The sequence below is a fragment of the Caretta caretta genome, chromosome 22 (genome assembly GCF_965140235.1).
Source record: "Caretta caretta isolate rCarCar2 chromosome 22, rCarCar1.hap1, whole genome shotgun sequence".
NCBI lineage: Eukaryota > Metazoa > Chordata > Testudines > Cheloniidae > Caretta > Caretta caretta.
In genome coordinates, this window is record NC_134227.1 from 22,370,887 (window position 1) to 22,391,621 (window position 20,735).

A 20,735-nucleotide genomic window follows, 5' to 3' on the forward strand; every position below is an offset into this window, starting at 1 on the left:
AGGGTTTTTTTATTTTAAATTCTGACTAGCTCATCCTGGATTTTCAGTCTTGAGCACTCACAAAAACTCAAGATGAAAAGCAGCAAATGGTTTGAGTGAATGCTACAGAAAAGAGGGTGATGGCAAGTTGAATGTTTTTCTAAGAGCTGCTTTATTTCAAACAGGAATTAATGCAGGGAAATTCTATGGCCTGTGTTATGCATGTCAGGCTAGATGATTACAGTGGTCCCTGCTGGCTTTAAAATCTATGACTCAATGAAAACCCAAGTTCTCACCCCTACTGGGCAAACAGATGAGACTGATTTTGCAACCATGTGATTGTCCAGCAAAAGCAGGGCACTGATATCTTTAAAAGATACTTAAGACATTTAACACAAAGTTACTCCTCATTGTCCAAGCACTCAGAAGCTGGAAACAGAGAGCTTTGATTGTTGATTTTTCACCTTCTGGTTTGAATGAAGCAGCCTCGGCCAATGGCGCTTTTTGACCTGAGTTGCTGCTTTTTCTTTGTTTGGGTGATGAAGAAGCTTGGCTTGCTTACTCGTGTCTGCAGGGCCCTGGGCATGCCTGACAGAGTCAAAGAGCCAGCGCAGGGAACACGAGGCTGCAAAACCACGGCTTAGCTCAGTCAGTAGCAGTGGAAATACATGTAAAAAAACCCAACCCCCTCCCTCCATCAGAGTCCGTCAGTTCTGAAGTTAGGTCAGTGTTCGGCACTGACAACTCTTGGGGTGATGCTTGTCAGTTGTCCGAGGGACAGCACTTCACCAGGGCTGTCGCTAACAGCCAGCTGTGGTAACTAAGCAGTTGTCTGCCAGCTGTTTTGTGTATGGTTCTAAACAGGAAATAGCCATGCCAATGGCCATTTCTGGGCACAGTGAGGGATGAATGCCTCCTGACATGGCTCTGCTAGCCCCTTCGGGTGCATCGCCTGCCATCTGCTAACAGCCAGAACGCTGAGAGACCCACCCATGCAGGCTGGGTTTGAGTGTCAGAGGTCCTGAACATAGTCCCAGGGACGTCCCCTGGCTCTGCGGGTGCTCAGCACCCCTGAAAATCAGGCCCTGCTGTCCTGAGATGACTAAGTCAGTCAAACCATGCTCCCCGCCACCCTGCCTGCTGGCAAGTGCCTGGTTACCTTGCTCTTCCGCTGGGGGGAGGGTTTGGAGTGCTCAGAGCAGTTTAACGACAAGCCAACTGGCACACAAAGATTTCGGCTACTAGTCTGGTTTTTAAAGACTTTATTTTGGAAAGCTGCACAAAAAGGCCTTTGCTGTTTCAAAAATAAAACCCCAAATCTTTAGAAAAACAAAAGCTCCCACTGTCTGTGATGGATTGCTGCAAAAACAACTAAAACCCCCAACCTGTCAACCCCAATGTAACGCTTAAAATGCTCACCTGGAAAACCCATCAGGATTTAAAATCTGCTCTCTCAGCGTAGCTGACAGAGGAGCACTGTGCTAAGCAGCAGAGCGGGCCATGGCTGGAGACACAGAGTCCCCGTGACACGCTCATCCAGCCATGCAATGTATTGCTGGAATCGGGGTCCTGTCACCCTTGGAACACTCCGATGGCTTCCCCTCAAGCATCTGGAGGGGCACAGACCCTTCTACACCCCACCTTCCTCTGGGCCCTGTCCTGGGAATCACAGACGCAGACAAGCTATAGCAACTAGACAGGGGGAAAGGCACCTTCTCTCTGCACTCGCTGGGCCAACCAGCTGTGTTTGCTGCGAATGCCCTGTGTCGGGCCTCAATGCGCACACAAGGCCCAAGACAAACCAGGCCCTTTAATTTCCTCTAGCCAGACAATTGCTAATTTGTGAGAGGACGGGGTGAGCGTGGCGGCCGGAGCGGAACAGCAGGGAGAGGAAGGTGCAATTACTGCTGTTGGAAATGGGCAAACAGATTTTTTTGTCAGCATTTGGTCTACCTGGCTAATGTCAGCCAACTACTAAGAGAGCCGGAGGTGAAACAAGCGCAGTGCACGGAGACCACTGCTGCCAGCAGGCAGAGCCCAGAAAACACGGACAGCAGGGTAAGGCAGCTGGGTGAGGAAGGGGGAATGAAGACACCAGTCAGCCAAGCCAAGGCCACTAGATTTCGTATTGGCTAACACAGTCAACTAAGTGGCTACACACTGTGTAAAGGGCCTTCTCGCGCTGCAGGATGCCTTCACCCAGGCAGTTAAAGGGTCTCCTCCCAGGGAGGACCACTGCTTTAAGCAGCAGGCTTAGACACAGCCCAGGTCCTGAAGCGGCGATGCCACAGGCAGGCAAGAGGGAGGACAGCATCTTCAGAGCTTAAATGACAAACACCACCAGCCAAACTGTGGCTGTTGCTGGCTGAGCAGGGCCCCGGGGGTCGGCGTGAGAGCTTCCCCCTGCCCCTGTGCCATGAAAACAGGAACAAAGCCAAAGGGACACGATGCAAAGACAGACAGATGGCTGGCCAGCACACCCTGTGCTCACATGGCCCCTGCTGCCGTCCAGCTAACCCAACCATGTGCAGGGCTGGGGAACTCACAGCTGGTGCACGGCACTTCTGTCGGGGCAGGTGACTGCATGAAGCCTCACTCTGCCCCCTGCTAACAGGCTAAGGGCTCCCAGGATTTCAGACATTGCCCAGCACACTCCTGTGCAAGACCATGACTGCACAGGGAGAGGAACTCATGCACCTACCTGATGGCTGCCAGTGCCCTACCTCCCAGTAGGCTCTGGAAAGGGACAGCCTAGCTCTCGCCTTCCCAGCCTGCTGGTTACAGGCGGGCATGGCCGATCACCTCCCCAAGCCCTCATTTCTCAAGGCCCCCAATAGCTCAGGAGCACTCGCAGAGCCTGGGTGCTGACCCTTGGTTCGAGCTCTGGGAAGCATGAAGTGCACTGGGTACAAAACCCACCCCGAGCGAGCTGCCCAAGCCAGCTGGCATGGTGCCCATGCTGAGGACAAGAGACAGATGAGGCGTGGAGAGAGACAGCTGTGCGGCTGGACTCCCCTCTGGGTCAGAAAATCCAGCCCCAGATTCAGTGAAGTAACTAACCCTACAAGACCGAAGGGACTGTACAGCCGTTAACCTGGGGGCGGCCAGACAGGGCAGCCTGCGCAGTGTGTCCAATACAGCGTGTGGCCAGGCCATGATCCAGCTGGCTGAAGGGCTGGGCCTTTAGTCCCTGCAGGTCTGTAACTAAGGGAGTGACAGTCTCCTCAACTAATGCAGTTTGGGGCAGCCCCAGGGCTCCTGGCAAGGGGCTTGGGCCTGGGCAAAGTCGGGGGGTGCCTGCAGTACATGTAACCACTCCTGGGTGTAACCCCAGAGCATGAGCCAGAGAGTCACCAGGTCCAGAACCCAGGCTCTCCCCGCTGCACAATCACCCTGCATGACCCACCCCTGGCATCCGAGTACCGCAGCCGCGGGGCTGGGCTGCCGCTAATCCAACACTAAGGGCCTGACCACTCTCCCAGGGCTGTCAGCCAGGAGTGACCCCACTGAAGGCAATGGAGACGTGCGGGGGTCAAACTGCTGAGAGGAGTCAAGCTGGGGCTCTCCCTAGGCAAATCCCCTCTGAGAGAATTCCTGAGGAGCCTTCCACCATCTCTGCCTTTCCCCCAGGGCTGTGCCCTGCCTGCAGAACGCATGTCGGGGAGGGCACCAGCCATAGGGTCTGGGGGCTGCCCTCATGGAAACCTTCTGGCTTCCCTCTCCACACCTGAAAGTGCCACTCCAAAGCCAGCCCCAGGAGAGCGCTCGGACTCGCTGAGTGCACCATGCAGCAGGCAGGCCCTGCGGGGGGCACCCTGGGAGATGAAAGGAAGCTCAGTTCAGCGGATGCTGGGTGCTCACGGGCAGGGAGCAGGAGCGCAGGGCCTAGGGCTGAGGAAGGAGGGAAGCCCCGAGTTTTGCCACTGGACAGACTCCATTATAAAATGAGTTAAGGCTTGTTTTGTTTATAAAAGGCAGGGAAACGGGCCTTTGCGATGGGGAATGTCGAGAGCAAGACGCTTGTCCATCCTCTCAGCCGTGGGCCTGTGTCATCCGAGCCACATCCAACGCCAACAATCCCCAAGTCAGCAGCGGCTCTGTGGGGGGGTTGGAAAGTCTCCCACACCCTGCACCCAGGGAAGGACAGGACCCAACATCACCCAGCATCCCAAGCTCTCGGCTCCTGCTAGCACATCTGCTGCTCCCTGTCTGCTGAGAGGAGTTCGGAGGCCAGGTCCCGGCCAAGATACGCTGAGCCTGAATGGATTGCTTCGTGAAAGCCTGCGGTTCGGCCATTGCTGTGCGGTTTGGGATCTTGGGGACTCCAGCTTCTCTCTTCCCCTAAGTTCTCTGGGGCCTCTGAGCTGGGCAGTGGATGCTCCAACTCCATCTCCACATCCTCCATGTCCTTCCCTGCATTGAGTGGGATGGACTCCATATCCATCCCATTCTCCACGTGCTTCTGCCGCCCAGCCCTGGGGTACCATTGGCAGGCAGGGAAGCTGCTGCACGTCAGATTGAAGACCACGTTGTTTCTGGACAGGGAAACCTCCAGCATGTAGTAGACAGTCCAGAAGACAGCAAAGCATCCCAGCAACATGAGCATCTGGGGAGAGGGAGAGGAAAGAGGAAGGAGAAAACCCCATTAGAAACCAAAGCCTCCTATTGAAACCCAAGAGCTAGTCTCTCCTACCCTCTCTCGACCCCAGTGGAAGCTGTGTGCCATGCCAGCTGGCCTGACAGGGGAGTCCAAGGATGGGCCTCAAACATGCCTGCACCTCCTTCAAGGCCTTGTGTTTGCTGCAAAGGAGGATAGCTTTGTTTCCTGATAGGATTTGTAACCTGCATGGGGCCAGCTGGCTCCCTTCCTCTCAGGGACACCTGGTTTAGCCGAGGAGCAGCCTGAGCTCAGTGGAGTGGCTGGGCTCCAGGACGGGACCTGGGGAAGAAGCCTTGTCTCTCTGGACAGCAATCCCTCAAGCCAGCAAACGAACAGCGCACGTGAGATCGCCAGGGAGTTGCGTTCCAAACTTGCCCAGTAGGGTGGGGGCTGCAAAGTGGGGCCCGTGTGTTAATGTTGGGGGGAGAGAAACCTCAGACATGCCGGAAATCCCTCTCCCCGCTGCGTGGCATGGGAAAGCAGAACTGGGCAGAGCTAGCCCTTTAGGAGAACGGTGAATGGACGGAGATCGTGGGCAGGGCGAAAGGAGCTGCTGTGTGGGATTTGCTCACAAGGCCCAGGGAGGAGGCAGATGCCCAAAGGGCCGGACCAGGGCAGCGTTCACAGTGACTGTCACTGTGCGGATAGCCCCTGGCCTGCCCATCTTCTGCAGGCTGCTGGCCGCCATTTCAGTGCCAACAAGCAGGGTCGATGGGAACGTTCAGTGTCCCCGCGTAGAACGCAACATAGCGAGTGCCAGTGGTGGGGACCCTCCCTCTGGGTACAGAGGAGTTCGGGCTCCAAGGCCTTGGCCCTTGGCCTTCTGCTGAGACTGCCAGCGGGGCCAGGCAGTTCATGCCAAAGGAGTGTTCATGGCTCTTGCCGCGTGGGTCCGGGTACAGTGGGAACTGGGCTGAGACATGCCCTGCCCCCCAACTCATTCCAGCAACCAGCAGTCAAGTATTAAGTACTCTGGCTCGCTGCTGACTTGGACAGGACAGGAATTGGTGCCCCAGAGGACAAGCTCCAGATTCCACTGCTGCCCCCTTGAGCCATCCGGTCCCCAAATCAGCTCCCCAAAGCAAAGATGGGCCCCTGGTGTACGCCCTGGCAGGCCCTGCAGGCTTTACCTTGAGGGTGTTAGCTGTGATGGTGTACGGCTCCTCCTCGGTGATCTCCAGCCCTGGAGGGCATGGCAGGGACTCCCCACGGCTCAAGTACTGGCCACTCATGGCGTCCTCCACCAGCCTGAAGCCAAGACACACATTCAATTAACTGCACCCAGACAGGCCCCAGAGGCGAACCATCAGGGAAGAGGGCTGAGGAACACAGAGCTAGGGATGGGATGGAATGGTCCCAGCACGCGGGATCCCCTGGGCCTGCCCGGGGAGGGGCGGTCAGAGCCGGAGACAGCCCGGGGCGGGGCGGGGGGTTTGTAACGGAGGCTGAGGAGAAGAGTTGATTGTATCCCCCTTGTTTCAGCTAGTATAGGGAATGGCTGCTGGCTCCAGCACGGCCATATGCTGGCTGTAGCAGGCCCTGAGGAGCAGGATGGGATGAGGTGTGTCTCTCTCAGATTCCCCTGCTCCTGTTTGTCCCATCTGGCCATGGGGCCAGTAACACATATACAACCAAGAGACAAAGAGGACTGATGCGAGAAGAGAGGATGTATGGACACACAGGTTTTTACCAGCAAGCAGGAGACCATCCCAGGGGCCCTGACCTGTGGGTTAGGAAAGCAGGTTTCCTCTCCTCCTGGGGTCGAATTTTGCTCAGGTCTAAGCTCCTAGAAGAGACACCAGCCCTGCAGGGAGGTGCTCTGCTCCCATCAGAGCATTTGCTGGCTTTGATCTCCCCAACACTCAGGATTAAGCACTGGCAGCTCCCAGGGACTATCTGTGCCCCCCTCAGCAGCCAGAATGCATGTTTGGTAATGAGTCTGACAGGCAGCAGGAGAGTTAAAGGAAAAGGTATTTGAATTGATCAAAATACGTGATTTGTCACCTATCCACCAGCCTAAAGCCCTCCATGCTGCTCCTTAATCTGGCCCTGGAGGCCAGGCTGTCTGTGAGGGCCTTGTGCACCCCAGGACTTGCCAGGCAGAATTGGATCATATGCTGGATCCATTCAGCAGCCAGAAAGTTCCCATGCGCAGCCAGCCAAATCACCCAGCAGATCATTCAATGGGACCAGCTGCAGGCCCTAGCCCAGTGAGTCCTGACTCCATCTCCTGGCTGATACAACCCCCACTCCTGCTTCCCCTCACCAGGAAATGGTCCCAGGTTCAATTGTGAGTTTCTTTACGTTCAGCACCCCAGACCAGCCTCTGCGGTGCTTACAGACACTGCTGCAAGCCAAAGGGCAGCAGCTCGGATATCTGAGGCGATAAAGAAATCAGACTCCCCCTCTCTTTAGACCTGAATTTCCCTTCATTTCACAGAGCCCTGGGGCTCTCTCCCTGGGAGCTAGGCTTACAGCAACCCTCATCAGAAATGCCAAGCTGCACACTGAGCGGCTAGGAATAGATTCCATGCAGCTCCCTCTGCCTCATTTGATGCTTCCTGGGCCATGGCTGTTTGACCTGTTCGCATACGAAAACCCCGCTGCCTGGCCTCACAGCGCCTTTGTGAAAGCGGGTCCCGTACCTTTGCCGTTCCCTCATCTCCGCCGTAGTCCACGAAGAGCCGTAAAGCGTCAGCTGCCACTGCTTCAATGTCCCTGTCTTCAGTGTCTCATCCCCTGGAAAAGCAAACGGAGACTTGGGTCCACATGGCACCTGCTGCTGCAGCGTACCAAAGAAATGGGCATTCCTGCTTGCAAACACAGCCAGGGCCTCTCCAGTGCAGACACAGCCTGCCTGCAGAACGGGGGAAGGGAACCCTTTGTGCCTCCTAGCCTGGGAAAGAATCAATGTTCTCGGGATTGTTCTGTAATCTATGGGCCGAAGCATGTGGTGGGCACATGGTCTCAGCAGCAGCTGGGTGGCACATAAACGACTGCTGCCCTCACGACTCATGGGAAGGCCCACAGCACAGCGTCCAGATAACGCACATCTGTGCCCACATCAGACTGAAAATGCGCTGCCAGGCTCTAGACCCAGCAGCTCTGCCAGCAATAAAGCAGGTCCTAAGCAGGGAGAGACCTTGGGGGCACAGCCAACCCAGCCATCCTGCTCTGGAGGCCTGGGCTCCAGTCGGACTCAGGCCCCGACTAGCCTCAGCCTAGCCCAAAGTGAGCACAGCCCCTCCCCACAGTTAGCAGCCTCCGTCTGCACTGGAGAGGCCCTAGCCTGGATGAGCAGGAGGTGCTGCAGGGCAGGAATGAGCTGATGGCCTGCACAGGATTGGGACGGCAGGGAGGGCTAAGGATGAGATTTGGGATTGAGGTGCAGGCTGCAGAGGGCTGAATATCAGGGGTGCTGTGGGGGAGGAGAGAGGAGCGGGGAAGAAGAAGCTGTAGAAGACCAGCTAATATAGCACCTGCCTGGATTACATCCAGCCCTGGGGCCTGCACTCCCCACCTGTCCTGCAGGAAGGGAATGGGCCTTTCCCCCCAGGAACTCAGCAGCAGTCAATGGATTCACCTTGCAGGGCAGGAGGAGACTGCAGGCTCTGGGACTGGGCAAGGACCTGACACACAAAAGAGTCAAACGAAAGTCGACAACAGGCCCAGGACCATTTGTTTCCCAGAGAGGGAGGGACTTACCGACATCCCTGATGATGAGTCTGTACATGCCCTGAGCTTCCTCCCCCCAGCACCGCACCGTGGAGAAGGTCCAGTCAGCAAAGCCATTGGGATCTCTGCAAGAGGGAGGAGAAAAATACCCCATAAGGAACAAACACGCCACTGGGCGCTTTGTGTCTGGGCGTCAGGTCTGCAAACAGATTCTGTCCCAACGAGACGGCCGGGAGGTCAGGAGCTGGCAGCCAAGGCGTCCCTGGCCTCAGTCCAGAGCGTATTGCGTGAGCCAACAGGCACGAGCGTGGAGATTCTACTCACAGGCCAGGCGTGTTCTGGGCACTGCCCTGTGAGCTTCCCCACTCTACCTTGGATGGTGAGAGAGGGACACTGGCCGGTACCAGCTCAACCCAGCTGAGCGGGGCCAGCCAGTGCTGCCTGCCTACCTGTGCTGCTTTCTCTGAGACCGGCCCTGTTCACTGGGGACACGGAGCCCAGAGAGAGCTCATGCCAAGGGTGGTGCTGAGAACTGGCCAGGAACCTGGGAGCTGTACCTAATTAACACCCTCCCACTCCCTGCATTGCCCCCGAGAGATGGACAGAAACGGCTCTGTCTAGATTCACCTGCAGCGGACTCGCTGGGCTCTGGGGGGCTTGGAGTGGAGCTTTCCATGGCCAGCAGGTCTGTGTTAATACAGGGCAGGAGCAGGCTAGGAGTCAATTAGGGAGATCCTGGGAAATTCCCCCTCCCCACCCGTGGAGCAAAAGCAGTATGTTGGGCTTCTAGATGCTGGGACTGGAAAGGGCCATGGGGCTCACATAGGGACAGAAGCTAATAAAGCTCCTGAGCTAATAAAGTGCTATCCTTGTACTACCTGCATGGCTTTCAACTACCCCCTTTCTCTCCAACGACCCACATGGAAATGCCCTTGCTGCACATGGTCCACCCAGCCCCCTCTTTCACCTCCAGACCCACAGACTTTATAGCACCTGGGAAGTCACCCATCACTGCCCCCCAAGCCCATTTCACCCCTTCCTGCGGCCCCCGCCAGCAGAGTTCTGCGCTGCTTACGAGTCCAGGCTCCTGGTGGTCCCAATCTTGGACACCATGCCACTGGGGCAGAGGAGTTTGATTTCCAGGTTGCCACGGCGAGGGTGGGTTATGGTGACGGTCACTGCCACGTGCTCCAAGGTCTTCATGCCAGACAAGGTGAGGTCGGCTGCTGTGACTGGTAACGAATAAAGACGTGTAGGTGTCAGCAGGCTGGTTAATGGGACACACACACAATCAGCGCTCCACACTCCCCCCAGACCGCCCCACGCTGCATTGGCACAATGGAGTGACACGTGGGAAAGACACATGCTAGACACCTCTCACCCGGACTCTCTGCCGAGTGCCCACACATGCAGCAAGGTTGCTCTGGTTTCGAATTTCAGGTGCTCTGGGCACCAAGCTCTGCAATCAGTGTCTCAACTTCCCACGGACTGATCCGTTTTCATTGTTAACAGCCCCTTGCCACCCATGTCAGCTGTGGGAAAACAGCCAGGCCTGGGAAAGGGTTCTCAGTCCCCTCCCACCATCAGGGGAAGGGGGCTGTACACCCAGCTCCGTAGCTTGCGGTCCTTCAGTGGTGACTACACTGCCTTTTCACGCCTGGCTTGTGTGGCTTGGGCTGTGGGCGCTCCAGTGGGAATTTCTCATGCCACCTGAATGCAGTGCTTGTCTTCCCACCAATGCAGGAAGTTTGTCCTAAACAGATACACAGGTGGTACCTGGTCAGAGCTTCCCTCCAGCGTTAGGAGTTTTTGCAGATGCGCTTTGTTCCCAAAGACAAATCCTTCCTTTGCACAATTTTGCAAAGCAGAATAACTGGATTTAGCAGAGGACAGTCCTTGCTTACAGACAGCCCCCTAACCTGAAGCAAATACTCACCAGCAACCACACATCACACAACAGAACCACTCACCCAGGAACCTATCCTTGCAACAAAGCCCGTTGCCAACTGTGCCCACATATCTATTCAGGGGACACCATCACAGGGCCTAATCACATCAGCCACACTATCAGAGGCTTGTTCACCTGCACATCTACCAATGTGATATATGCCATCATGTGCCAGCAATGCCCCTCTGCCATGTACATTGGCCAAACTGGACGGTCTCTATGTAAAAGAATAAATGGACACAAATCAGACGTCAAGAATTATAACATTCAAAAACCAGTCGCAGAACACTTCAATCTCTCAGGTCACTCGATTACAGACCTAAAAGTGGCAATTCTTCAACAAAAAAACTTCAAAACCAGATTCCAATGAGAGACTGCTGAATTGGAATTAATTTGCAAACTGGATACAATTAAGTTAGACTTGAATAAAGACTGGGAGTGGATGGGTCATTACACAAAGTAAAACTATTCCCACCCCACTGTTCCTCAGATGTTCTTGTCAACTGCTGGAAATGGCCCACCTTGATTATCACTACAAAAGGTTCTCTCCCCCCCCCACCCCCTCCGCTCTCCTGCTGGTAATAGCTCACCTTACCTGATCCCTCTGGTTACAGCGTGTATGGTAACACCCATTGTTTCATGTTCTGTGTGTATATAAATCTCCCCCCTGTATTTTCCACTGAATGCATCCGATGAAGTGAGCTGTAGCTCATGAAAGCTTAGGCTCAAATAAATGGGTCAGTCTCTAAGGTGCCCCAAGTCCTCCTGTTCTTTCTATGGATTTAGCAGAGTGACTCCTGCTGAGCTCTGGCTACTATATACAGCAAAGGCAGGAAACGGCAGATTTGAAAGAAGAGTTGGGAGAGGGGTTTTGTGGTGCCGGATAACTACTGAAGAAAGTAGTGGCAGCAACTAACAGAAATGTTGTACCCAAAAGAACGGAGGCTTCTCTGATATCCCATAACGTGTCAGCTGCTCCTGCAAAGCCCAGGAGATGGCCTGAGTTGGATCTATGCTCTTCTCCCTCCGAAACAGTCCGTGTGCCTGTGCTGTGAAGTTAGTAGGGCTGCGTGTGCCACTGTGACGGTCATGCCATGACAAGACGCTTCCTTGCATCTTCTTACAGTCAGAGGTGCTGAAAGCTCAGCTCACCTAACTTTGCAGTCAAAGCGAAATGCTGCATGTCACAAGCTCCCAGCCCTGGCTGCATGCTGAATGCTCCAGCCCTTCCCCACAGGGATTCAAATGCCCTGTCCCTAGGTACACCGTGACACACTCTGCCTTTGGAACAGATGGGTTGAATTCAAGGTGACAGACAGGCCAGTTTACCACAAAAATTCCACATAGTCCTGACTCAGGGACTGCAAATTCCAGAGCAGGGAGAGGAGGAAGCTGATGTCAAGGTTCAGGGCTGCAAGAAGAACCCTTCCATCTTCAGCAACTGCAATAATAATCCTTTGCCCCTTGCTGGTGCCTTTCGCCCGAGGATCTTCAAGCCCTTTGCAAACATCAGTGAACTATGCCTCACAACCTCCCAGTCAGCTAGAGGCATCTTTATTTCCAATAAAGCTTGGGAACCAGAAGCATGGGGAGGGTAAATGACTTGCCTAAAGTGGCAAGTGAGTGAGCATCGAAGCTGAGAGTAGAACCCAGGAGTCCGGACGCCCAGTCCACAGTTCCAACCACTAGTCAATATTGCCTCCCCAGAGGAGCTACCAACGAGAAGAGAAACCGTAATCAGCTAGAGAGTTTGACAGCAGCAGATTTCAACCAGAGTTAAGGGTGGCTAACAGAGTCGAGGGAATAACTGATCAGTTTGGGGGCCAAACCAAAAAAATCCAAACCCAATTCTGGTTCATTTTGAAGCAAAACTGAATTTTGAAGCAAAACTTTCGCTTTACTCACTGAAAGAAAAAGAACATTTCATTTTGCATCCAAAAACACCTCCGATGAAATGAACACAAAACACCACCAGACCCTGAGAAGAAATGAATTATTTTCAGGTTTTCGTTGTGTTTCCTTTTCAGGTGTTTTTCATCCTTTTTTGTTGTTTATTTTTAAATAAATATAGTTAAATTTCAAAACAAAACATCCCAATGTTCCATTTTGAAAGGGTTGAAATGAACCAGTTTGACTTTTTCGAGAGAGAGAATCGATTTTTTCCAGCCACAATTCATGGCTGGAAACCATGTCGGAGAACACTTCAATCTCTCTGGTCACGCAATTACAGACATGAAGGTCACTATCTTACAACAAAAAAACTTCAAATCCAGACTCCAGCGAGAAACTGCTGAATTGGAATTCATTTGCAAATTGGATACTATTCATTTAGGCTTAAATAGAGACTGGGAGTGGCTAAGTCATTATGCAAGGTAGCCTATTTCCCCTTGTTTTTTCCTTAACCCCCCCACCCCCCAGACATTCTGGTTAAACTTGGATTTATGCTGGAAATGCCCCACCTTGATTATCATACACATTGTAAGGAGAGGTTTCAGAGGAACAGCCGTGTTAGTCTGTATTCGCAAAAAGAAAAGGAGTACTTGTGGCACCTTAGAGACTAACGAATTTATTTGAGCATGAGCTTTCGTGAGCTACAGCTCACTTCATCAGATGTTTACCGTGGAAACTGCAGCAGACTTTATATACACACAGAGAATATGAAACAATACCTCCTCCCACCCCACTGTCCTGCTGGTAATAGCTTATCTAAAGTGATCAACAGGTGGGCCATTTCCAGCACAAATCCAGGTTTTCTCACCCTCCACCCCCCACACAAATTCACTCTCCTGCTGGTGCTAGCCCATCCAAAGTGACAACTCTTTGCATAATCAAGTCGGGCTATTTCCTGCATAGATCAAGGTTTTCTCACATCCCCCCCACCCCCATACACACACAAAATTGTAAGGAGAGTGGTCAGTTTGGATGAGCTGTTACCAGCAGGAGAGTGAGTTTGTAGGGGGGGGAGGGGTGAGAAGACCTGGATTTGTGCTGGAAATGGCCCACCTTGATTATCGTGCACATTGTGGGGAGATTTCAGAGGAACAGCCGTGTTAGTCTGTATTCGCAAAAAGAAAAGGAGTACTTGTGGCACCTTAGAGACTAACCAATTTATTTGAGCATGAGCTTTCGTGAGCTACAGCTCACTTCATCAGATGTTTACCGTGGAAAGTGTGTGTGTGTGTATATAAAGTCTGCTGCAGTTTCCACGGTAAACATCTGATGAAGTGAGCTGTAGCTCACGAAAGCTCATGCTCAAATAAATTGGTTAGTCTCTAAGGTGCCACAAGTACTCCTTTTCATTGTGGGGAGAGTGGTCGCTTTGGATGCGCTGTTACCAGCAGGAGAGTGAGTTTGTGTGTGTGTGTTTTGGGGGGGGTGGGTGAGAAAACCTGGATTTGTGCTGGAAATGGCCCACCTTGATTTTCATACACATTGTAAGGAGAGTGGTCACTTTGGATAAGCTATTACCAGCTGGAGAGTGAGTTTGTGTGTGTGGTTTTTGGAGGGGGGGGGAGAAAACCTGGATTTGTGCTGGAAATGGCCCACCTTGATTATCATACACATTGTAAAGAGGAGTACTTGTGGCACCTTAGAGACTAACCAATTTATTTGAGCATGAGCTTTCGTGAGCTACAGCTCACTTCATTGGATGCAAAGATGAGAAAACCTGGATTTGTGCTGGAAATGGCCCAACTTGATTATCATACACATTGTAAAGAGAGTGGTCACTTTGGATGGGCTATCACCAGCAGGAGAGTGAGTTTGGGGGAGGGGGGGGGCGGAGGGTGAGAAAACCTGGATTTGTGCTGGAAATGGCCCAACTTGATGATCACTTTAGATAAGCTATTACCAGCAGGAGAGTGGGGTGGGAGGAGGTATAGTTTCATGGTCTCTGTGTATATAATGTCTTCTTCAGTTTCCACAGTATGCATCCGATGAAGCGAGCTGTAGCTCACAAAAGCTTATGCTCAAATCAGTTGGTTAGTCTCTAAGGTGCCACAAGTCCTCCTTTTCTTTTTGCGAATACAGACTAACGCGGCTGCTACTCTGAAAACAATTCATGAATGGTTTCAGTGCCCCCTCCATGCATTTTTTGGCAAATTTACTATTTGCCAAACCATGTGGCCAGCTCTAGCTTCGAGAACCACCCCAGCCAGGAAGCAGGAGGGCAGCATCTGCCTCCTTAGCCCCTTCCCGAGCTACAGGACCAGGGGGTGCATTAAGGACTCTCCTTGGCTGCTTTCACACACGGCTTCCTTAGCAACGCAGGCCTCTCACGTGTACGGTGACAAGGTCAGTTCTGTAGTACTAGTTTCAGTCTCCATTTGTGCCTGCGCTGAAGAGTTAAGGCTCCGGGGGAGTCCCCAGGGCACCTGGGCGGAATGCAGAGCATGCATTCCTTCGGACATATTTTGCCCAAGTCTCTCTCTTCTGGCATTTCCCAGAATCTTGTTTGCTGCTGCACTTTCAACTTAGAATTCCTTTTAGGGCAACGCTCTCAGAGCTGCCAGAGCTCCCTTATTTTTCTCTCTTAACCATGATCTTTAAGGGTCTTACAGACTGAGAACAAACCTGACTCCATTAACAAAAAACAACCCTGTCTCCTGTTTGCCAGGATCAGGATTGGTTTCTCTCTTGCAGTTTTACAAGGTCTCTCCAGGGGCTGCCCCGACACTCATGTTTCCCTGGACTGGGCAGCCAGGTCTCTGCGTGTCACGTTGGTGTGTGAATTCAGTGCTCAGAAAGGACATGGGACGGACTCTTCCCCCCCACCCCCAGAGCTGGCACAAATTAACCAGGCAAGCTCCTGCCAAGGTGCCTCAGGCCTGGCCTGGAGAGACCCCTATGGGCCAGGGCTGGGGCGGAAGGGAGAGTTGCGATAGGGACACCTGTCTACTGGCAAATCCACTGATGCTTCAAAGTCATTTCAGGGAGACCTTCGAATAGCGGGTCACGGCCAACCCAGGCTTTCATGCTGAGCTCTGTCAAACTGCAAGCAGCCATGAAAACCATTCAGATGAGCTTCTCTGCCCACTGCCCCATGACCCATCCTGTGCCAAGCGGTTAGTGCCCAGGACTTGGAGACTGGAGGCCCCCTTGACGGGGAGGTCACCCTTTGTGTGACCATGGGGGAAATCATTCCGTCAGCTTGCGCCTCACCAGGGCCTGATACAGTGGGTTCAAAGCAGGGGGCTCCCTGCCCGCCAGAGGGTGCGAGTGGAAGCCAGAGGCAGCACCAGGATTCAAAGCTGTCTGGCAGGTCAGTCGCTCGGCAATGCCTGTAATAGGGGCTCCCCCTGTCCCTACTTCAGGGACCAGCAGGCACTGGAAATGGACCAGGAAGGCTGCTCCTCTGTGCCCTGCCGCTCCCACCAGGCTCATGAATGGGATGAACTCCCGGGATCAGTGGGCGAGCCAAGGGTTTAAGCGCACATTCGCCCCCTGCTGGAGAGTCTGGGGAGCCATGGCTAACGCCAGTCACTTCAGTGGGTGCAGAAGGAATTTCCCATCATGCATGAAGGCAAAACACAATGAAAGGGGATGGTGGCCGGTGAGCAGGAAAGCAAGGCCAGACTAAAACACACCAGCACATCTGGCCAGTGAGCCCGTGGCAAGGGGGCTCCTGGTATGGGAAGGAAAACAAGCCCCGCAACCCCGGGCTGCACCACATTGGCTCAACTTTACTTCTGGGCCTCTCCTTCCCACTAGTAGCAGCACTGGAGAAGGGCCTTGTTTATGTTGACAGAAGCCAGCCAAGTCAGGAGCTGCAACATTACCTAAAATGGTCAAAGGCAACTGAACAGGTCTGGCCGCATCCCAGCCCCCGCCGTGCTGGGCCCTGCCGTAAGAGCTTGCTAATGCCTGTCTGCCTTTCCAAAGACATCAATTTATTAAACTAATCCTACGCAGGGGATAGGGGAGGGGGAGGAAGCAGCTCAACAAACAAAAGCAGCAGCAGTCTCAAAAAGAAAGGAAAGAATCAGGCTTCTTGGGATACTTAACTCTTTCATAGTCAGTCTAAAATTCCTGGGCTTGTGCGAGGCCAATCTGTCCCTCCCATCCCCGGGACAGGCTTCTGCTCTGGCACCATCTCCAGCCTCTCAGCACTGCATCCCTGTCCCTGCATCCCTCCCACGGTGCAGCGCCCAGCAGGGGAGAACTCGGTCTGCTTTGGTTTCAACCCCACAGATGTTGCATGAGCGAACACCCAGCAAGAGATCCTGCCTCCCCCATTTCTCCAGGGTTCCCTGTTTCATCCTGCTCTCGTCTCCAGTTGGATGGGCGAGAAGGAGCCCTACTGCTTATTAGCACCCTTCAGAAACAAACAGCACAGCAGACAATGAGGGGATCCTGGATCCTCAGTGGCATGACACCACCACCAGGAGATCCCAGCACTGGCTGCCTGCACAGAACCACACACTGGGATGGGCAGTCCCTAGATTGGCAGCTGCTGCCTAGGGCAGGGGCAGATCTGGCTGGAGGTCTCCGAGGGCCACGTTCTGACCAGCATGATGCAGGCACATTTACCTTAGCCCTGGCTTCCTTTCTTCTCGGCTCAGCTACCCCTGCTCTGGCAGCATCCCTGCAGAATTCTGCCCATTCTTACCCCGCTGGGACCTGAGATCCTGGAAATGGCTGGCTGCAGCCTGGGGTTGTCCCAAGCTCCCCTGACAGCTCACCCTGATCAGTTCTTCCCTGGCCATGCCGGAGCCCTCTAGTGATGCGGGGCACTCTCATCCTGCCAGCAGGTATCGCTCCAGCCCCCGGGCACCCACACAGACCTTGCTCATCACAATGCTACCCCTTAACAGGGCAGCTCCCAACACTGCTATTTCACTGTGAGAAACACCCTGCCTGTGGGGTGAGAGCCTTACCCCAGAACAGCTTTCCTATCTTCCCCACGGCATCATCTCCAGCTCCTTTCCCAGCACCGCTGAAAACTGATCCCTGCTGTTCCCTCAATCTCCCCGTTATGGGCCTTCGCCCCCGCATGCTCCGATTTCGTCACCGGACGATGTTCTCTCTGCACAGTCACACTGCCTGCTGCCCTCTGTTACACTCTAGGAGCCCTCTGCCCAGGCAGATGCTTTGGGTGGTTTATTAGGTGAATTCAGCGCAGGTGAAAGGCAGAGGACTGACAGTCCAGGAGACACGGTGAGCCCTGCACATACACCCCAGCCCCTGGGCCCCAGCCCCGCCGTGCTGTGGTGCACCCCTGAGGGGAGCTGGGTCTCTAGGGCCCGTTCTCAGCTCACACCGGCCAGCAGGCAGCAGGCGAGAGCAACTTTTGGTTGCCAGCACCCAGCTGTTGATTTGAGCTGGTGACCTGGAGGTTTACAAGGCCTTGTACTCCTCTGTGTGGACGCAGGTTGCCTGAGAGACAAGGACAGGGCCCCATAGAGGGGGCATGGTGTGCTTACCATTCCAGGTGACTTCCAATGCCTGAGGGACCTGGGGGACGGTCCTGCCCTCCTTTAGAACAGGGCTGATGTACGACGCTAAGTATGGGACAGATTCCCAGATCTGTAGAAGGAGAGACGGGGGAAGAGTTGGCATCCTGAAGCATCCGAATCCTCCCCAGACCCTTGCTCTCCCTAGCCATTAACACATAAGCCTTTAAGTACGAGTCTCTCCACGGCTGGGCTCGTCAATAATGGATCTATTGCAGGCATTCATGGACGGGGTTGTTAAGTATTTAGAAACAGCTCAGTGAGCCACTGCAGCACGTTGGTGCGGGAACCTAAGTCTGGGGCCTTTCCTGGGGATGCTGGGAGAAGTGGGGGGGTTAGGAAGCTGTCGAGGCATGTTAGGGGAGAAAAGGCGGCCGGCTGACTGTACTGAAGAACAGAAGGAACACAGGTTCATCCGTTAGAGCAGGCGATTGGGAGCCGGGACTCCCAGGTTCCATTTTCAGCCCAGGCCCCAACACGCCGAGTGACTGGGGGCACGTCCCCTGGCTCACGCCTCAGCCTGCTGGGCTGGGAAGAGGGGAACCAGCAGGGGCGGCGCAGAAACATAGGTGCTTTGCCTGTGAGGGTGTTTCCAGGGGAAGTGAAATTTGCTCAGTCACTGAAGCAGCCTGGCCCTTGACTAAGGCAGCCAGGTCCTGGATTTCCAGGGCTCTGCTCGGGCAGCAGAACAAGATTTTTGGCACCTACCCAGGGACACCTAAATACCCTCTCTGAGCAAGACAGGGAGAGAGACAAGCCTGAGAACACTAACATGAGAGAATCCACTGAGTACGGTACTCTGGGGGAGGTGTGATTCTGGCAAACCACGGACACCTTGTGCCCCCTCTAGGGTGGGGCTGGCGGAGCGCTCTTGTTTTTGTACATGCTACTGAGCGGGTGACTGACGAGGAAACGGAGGTGAAGGGATTTGCCCAAGGTCTCACAGCAAGTTAGTTCCAGAACAGGGAATAGAACCCGGCCCCTGCTTTAAGCACTCCCCTTCCACTGCCACACACACAAACAATCAAGGACAGCAGCTCTTGGAGACCTGCAGTTGCCTCCAGAGAATGCCGGGTTCCCCTGCCATTTGGCGATGTCCTGCCATGTCACAAAGCTTGGTGCCCAAAGAGAAGGTGCGACAGCCTCATCCCGCTGCGCACTGCCAACAACCCGCCCCCCCCAGAGCCGTGAATCACACCCGACGGCTTCCATAAACAAGCCTCTTGCCTGTGGCTATATATAGAGTTCTGAAAGAGGGGCAGGTTTGCACTACTTGCCTAAGGACTCATGACTTCATCCCCAAAGCAGCCGTATAGTGAGGCGGTGCAGCAGGAATCCTTGTAGTTTGACCCCAAAGTCAACGTATCACTTACCCTACAAGGAAGGCCACAGTCTTGTCCTCTTTATGCAACTGATCTTTGGAGTCTCTGAGAGAGGCAGACTTGGATAAGGCTCAGCAGAGCAGACATTTAAAGTGCAGCTCTGCTCTGAACAGCATGTCTGTGTGCGAGGGGGTCTGTGTTTACTGGTCTCTGTGATCCCTACTCAAATTTTTCTGATAATGTTTCTTTTTTTATTATTTTATTGTCTTAAACCGCCAGTGCTGCTGTCTCCCCCAGGGATCTGAGCATCAAGCTTGGCACTTTTCTTCTCAAGCATTACAGATGCTGCACTGGAACTGAGTGAATAATTCTGTTGCTGAAACACGAGTCAGACTAGAATCCAACTCCCACTCCCTGGGCTGGGCTAGTTCTGCAGGGCCAATGGGAGCAAAATGCATGGAAACTCATTCTACACATCGAAATCACAGAAATGTAGGACTGGGAGGGACCTCGAGAGGTCATCTAGTCCAGCCCTCTGCACTCAGGCAGGACTAAGTATTATTTAGACCATCCCTGACAGGTGTTTGTCTAACCTGTTCCGAAAAACCTCCGATGACAGAGATTCTACAATCTCCCCTGGGAATTTGTTCCAGTGTTTAACTATCCTGACACAAAGTTTTTCCTTTGCTGCAATTTAACCCCATTACTACTTCTCCTGACCTCAGTGGATAAGCACAATTTATCACCTTCCTCTTTATAACAACCTTTCACATACCTGAAGACAGTTATTGTGTCCCCCACCTCAGTCATATCTTCTCCAGATTAAACAAACCCCATTTTATTCAATTTATCCCCCATAGCTCATGTTTTCTAGACTGTTAATCATTTTCGCTCTTCTCTGGACTTTTTCCAGTTTGTTCACATCTTTCCTGAAGTGTGGGGCCCAGAATAGGATACAGTCCTTCAGTTGAGGCCTAATCAATGAGTAGACCGGAAGAATTACTCTTATGCCTTGCTTGCAACACTCCTGATAATACATCTGTTATGGGGCCTTGAGTGGCAGGGCAGCCTAGTGGCTAGATTGTTAAGGGCTGGAGTGGGAGACCTGCCCTCCTTTCCCTCAGGTCTTAGATCAGAATCCATGGCCACTCACACCCCTAGACAGGGGAGACGGATCTTGCTCCCAGCTGAGGGGGCCTCAGGACCTGTTGTCTGAGCTGCTCCCTATGTAAGTTCTTTAGTTTGGGGCATGGCCCTGCTAGTCTCCCTACAGTTGGGGCTTGGTGGTAGACTCCCCTTGGCAGGGGAAACTCTTACTTGCTCCCAGTGGATGTGCTGGCAGGCAGGTTGCATCTGTGCCTTCAGGCAGAGACGCAGAGAGCTCCTGCGTCTTCGCCAGTCATCCCCTAACTGAGCCAGTCTCCCTTCTTTTCTCCTCCCTCCAGGCCTGGCATTGGCTTCAGGTATAAGAGGGGGGAGGGGGCAGGGCTAGCTGACCCCACAGGTGTTCTTTAACCCCTGCTGTGCCTGGCAGACGCCTCTCTGCTCCTTCACAACATCCCAGAATGATGTTTGCTTTTTTTGCAACAATATTACATTGTTGACTCATATTTCATTTGTGAGCCACTATAACCCCCAGATCCTGTTCTACAGTACTCCTTCCTAGGCAGTCATTTCCCATTTTGTGTTTGTGCAATTGA

At 53.4% G+C, this 20,735-nt stretch overlaps 1 protein-coding gene across 2 annotated transcripts in view; it reads right to left on the bottom strand.

The window, feature by feature from the left end:
- Positions 1–1,226: 1,226 nt before the first annotated feature.
- The window catches only part of PCSK7 (proprotein convertase subtilisin/kexin type 7), a 68,730-nt gene continuing 49,221 nt past the window's right edge, over positions 1,227–20,735 (bottom strand). For both annotated transcript variants that reach the window (XM_048827622.2, XM_048827621.2), the window contains exons 11-16: positions 17,684–17,786; positions 9,390–9,546; positions 8,345–8,439; positions 7,285–7,378; positions 5,770–5,887; positions 1,227–4,585 (exon numbers count right to left, since the gene is read on the bottom strand). In XM_048827622.2, coding sequence (XP_048683579.1) covers positions 4,166–4,585; positions 5,770–5,887; positions 7,285–7,378; positions 8,345–8,439; positions 9,390–9,546; positions 17,684–17,786 — 987 coding nt within the window. In that variant the 3' untranslated portion in view covers positions 1,227–4,165. The remainder of the gene's footprint in view (positions 4,586–5,769; positions 5,888–7,284; positions 7,379–8,344; positions 8,440–9,389; positions 9,547–17,683; positions 17,787–20,735) is intronic.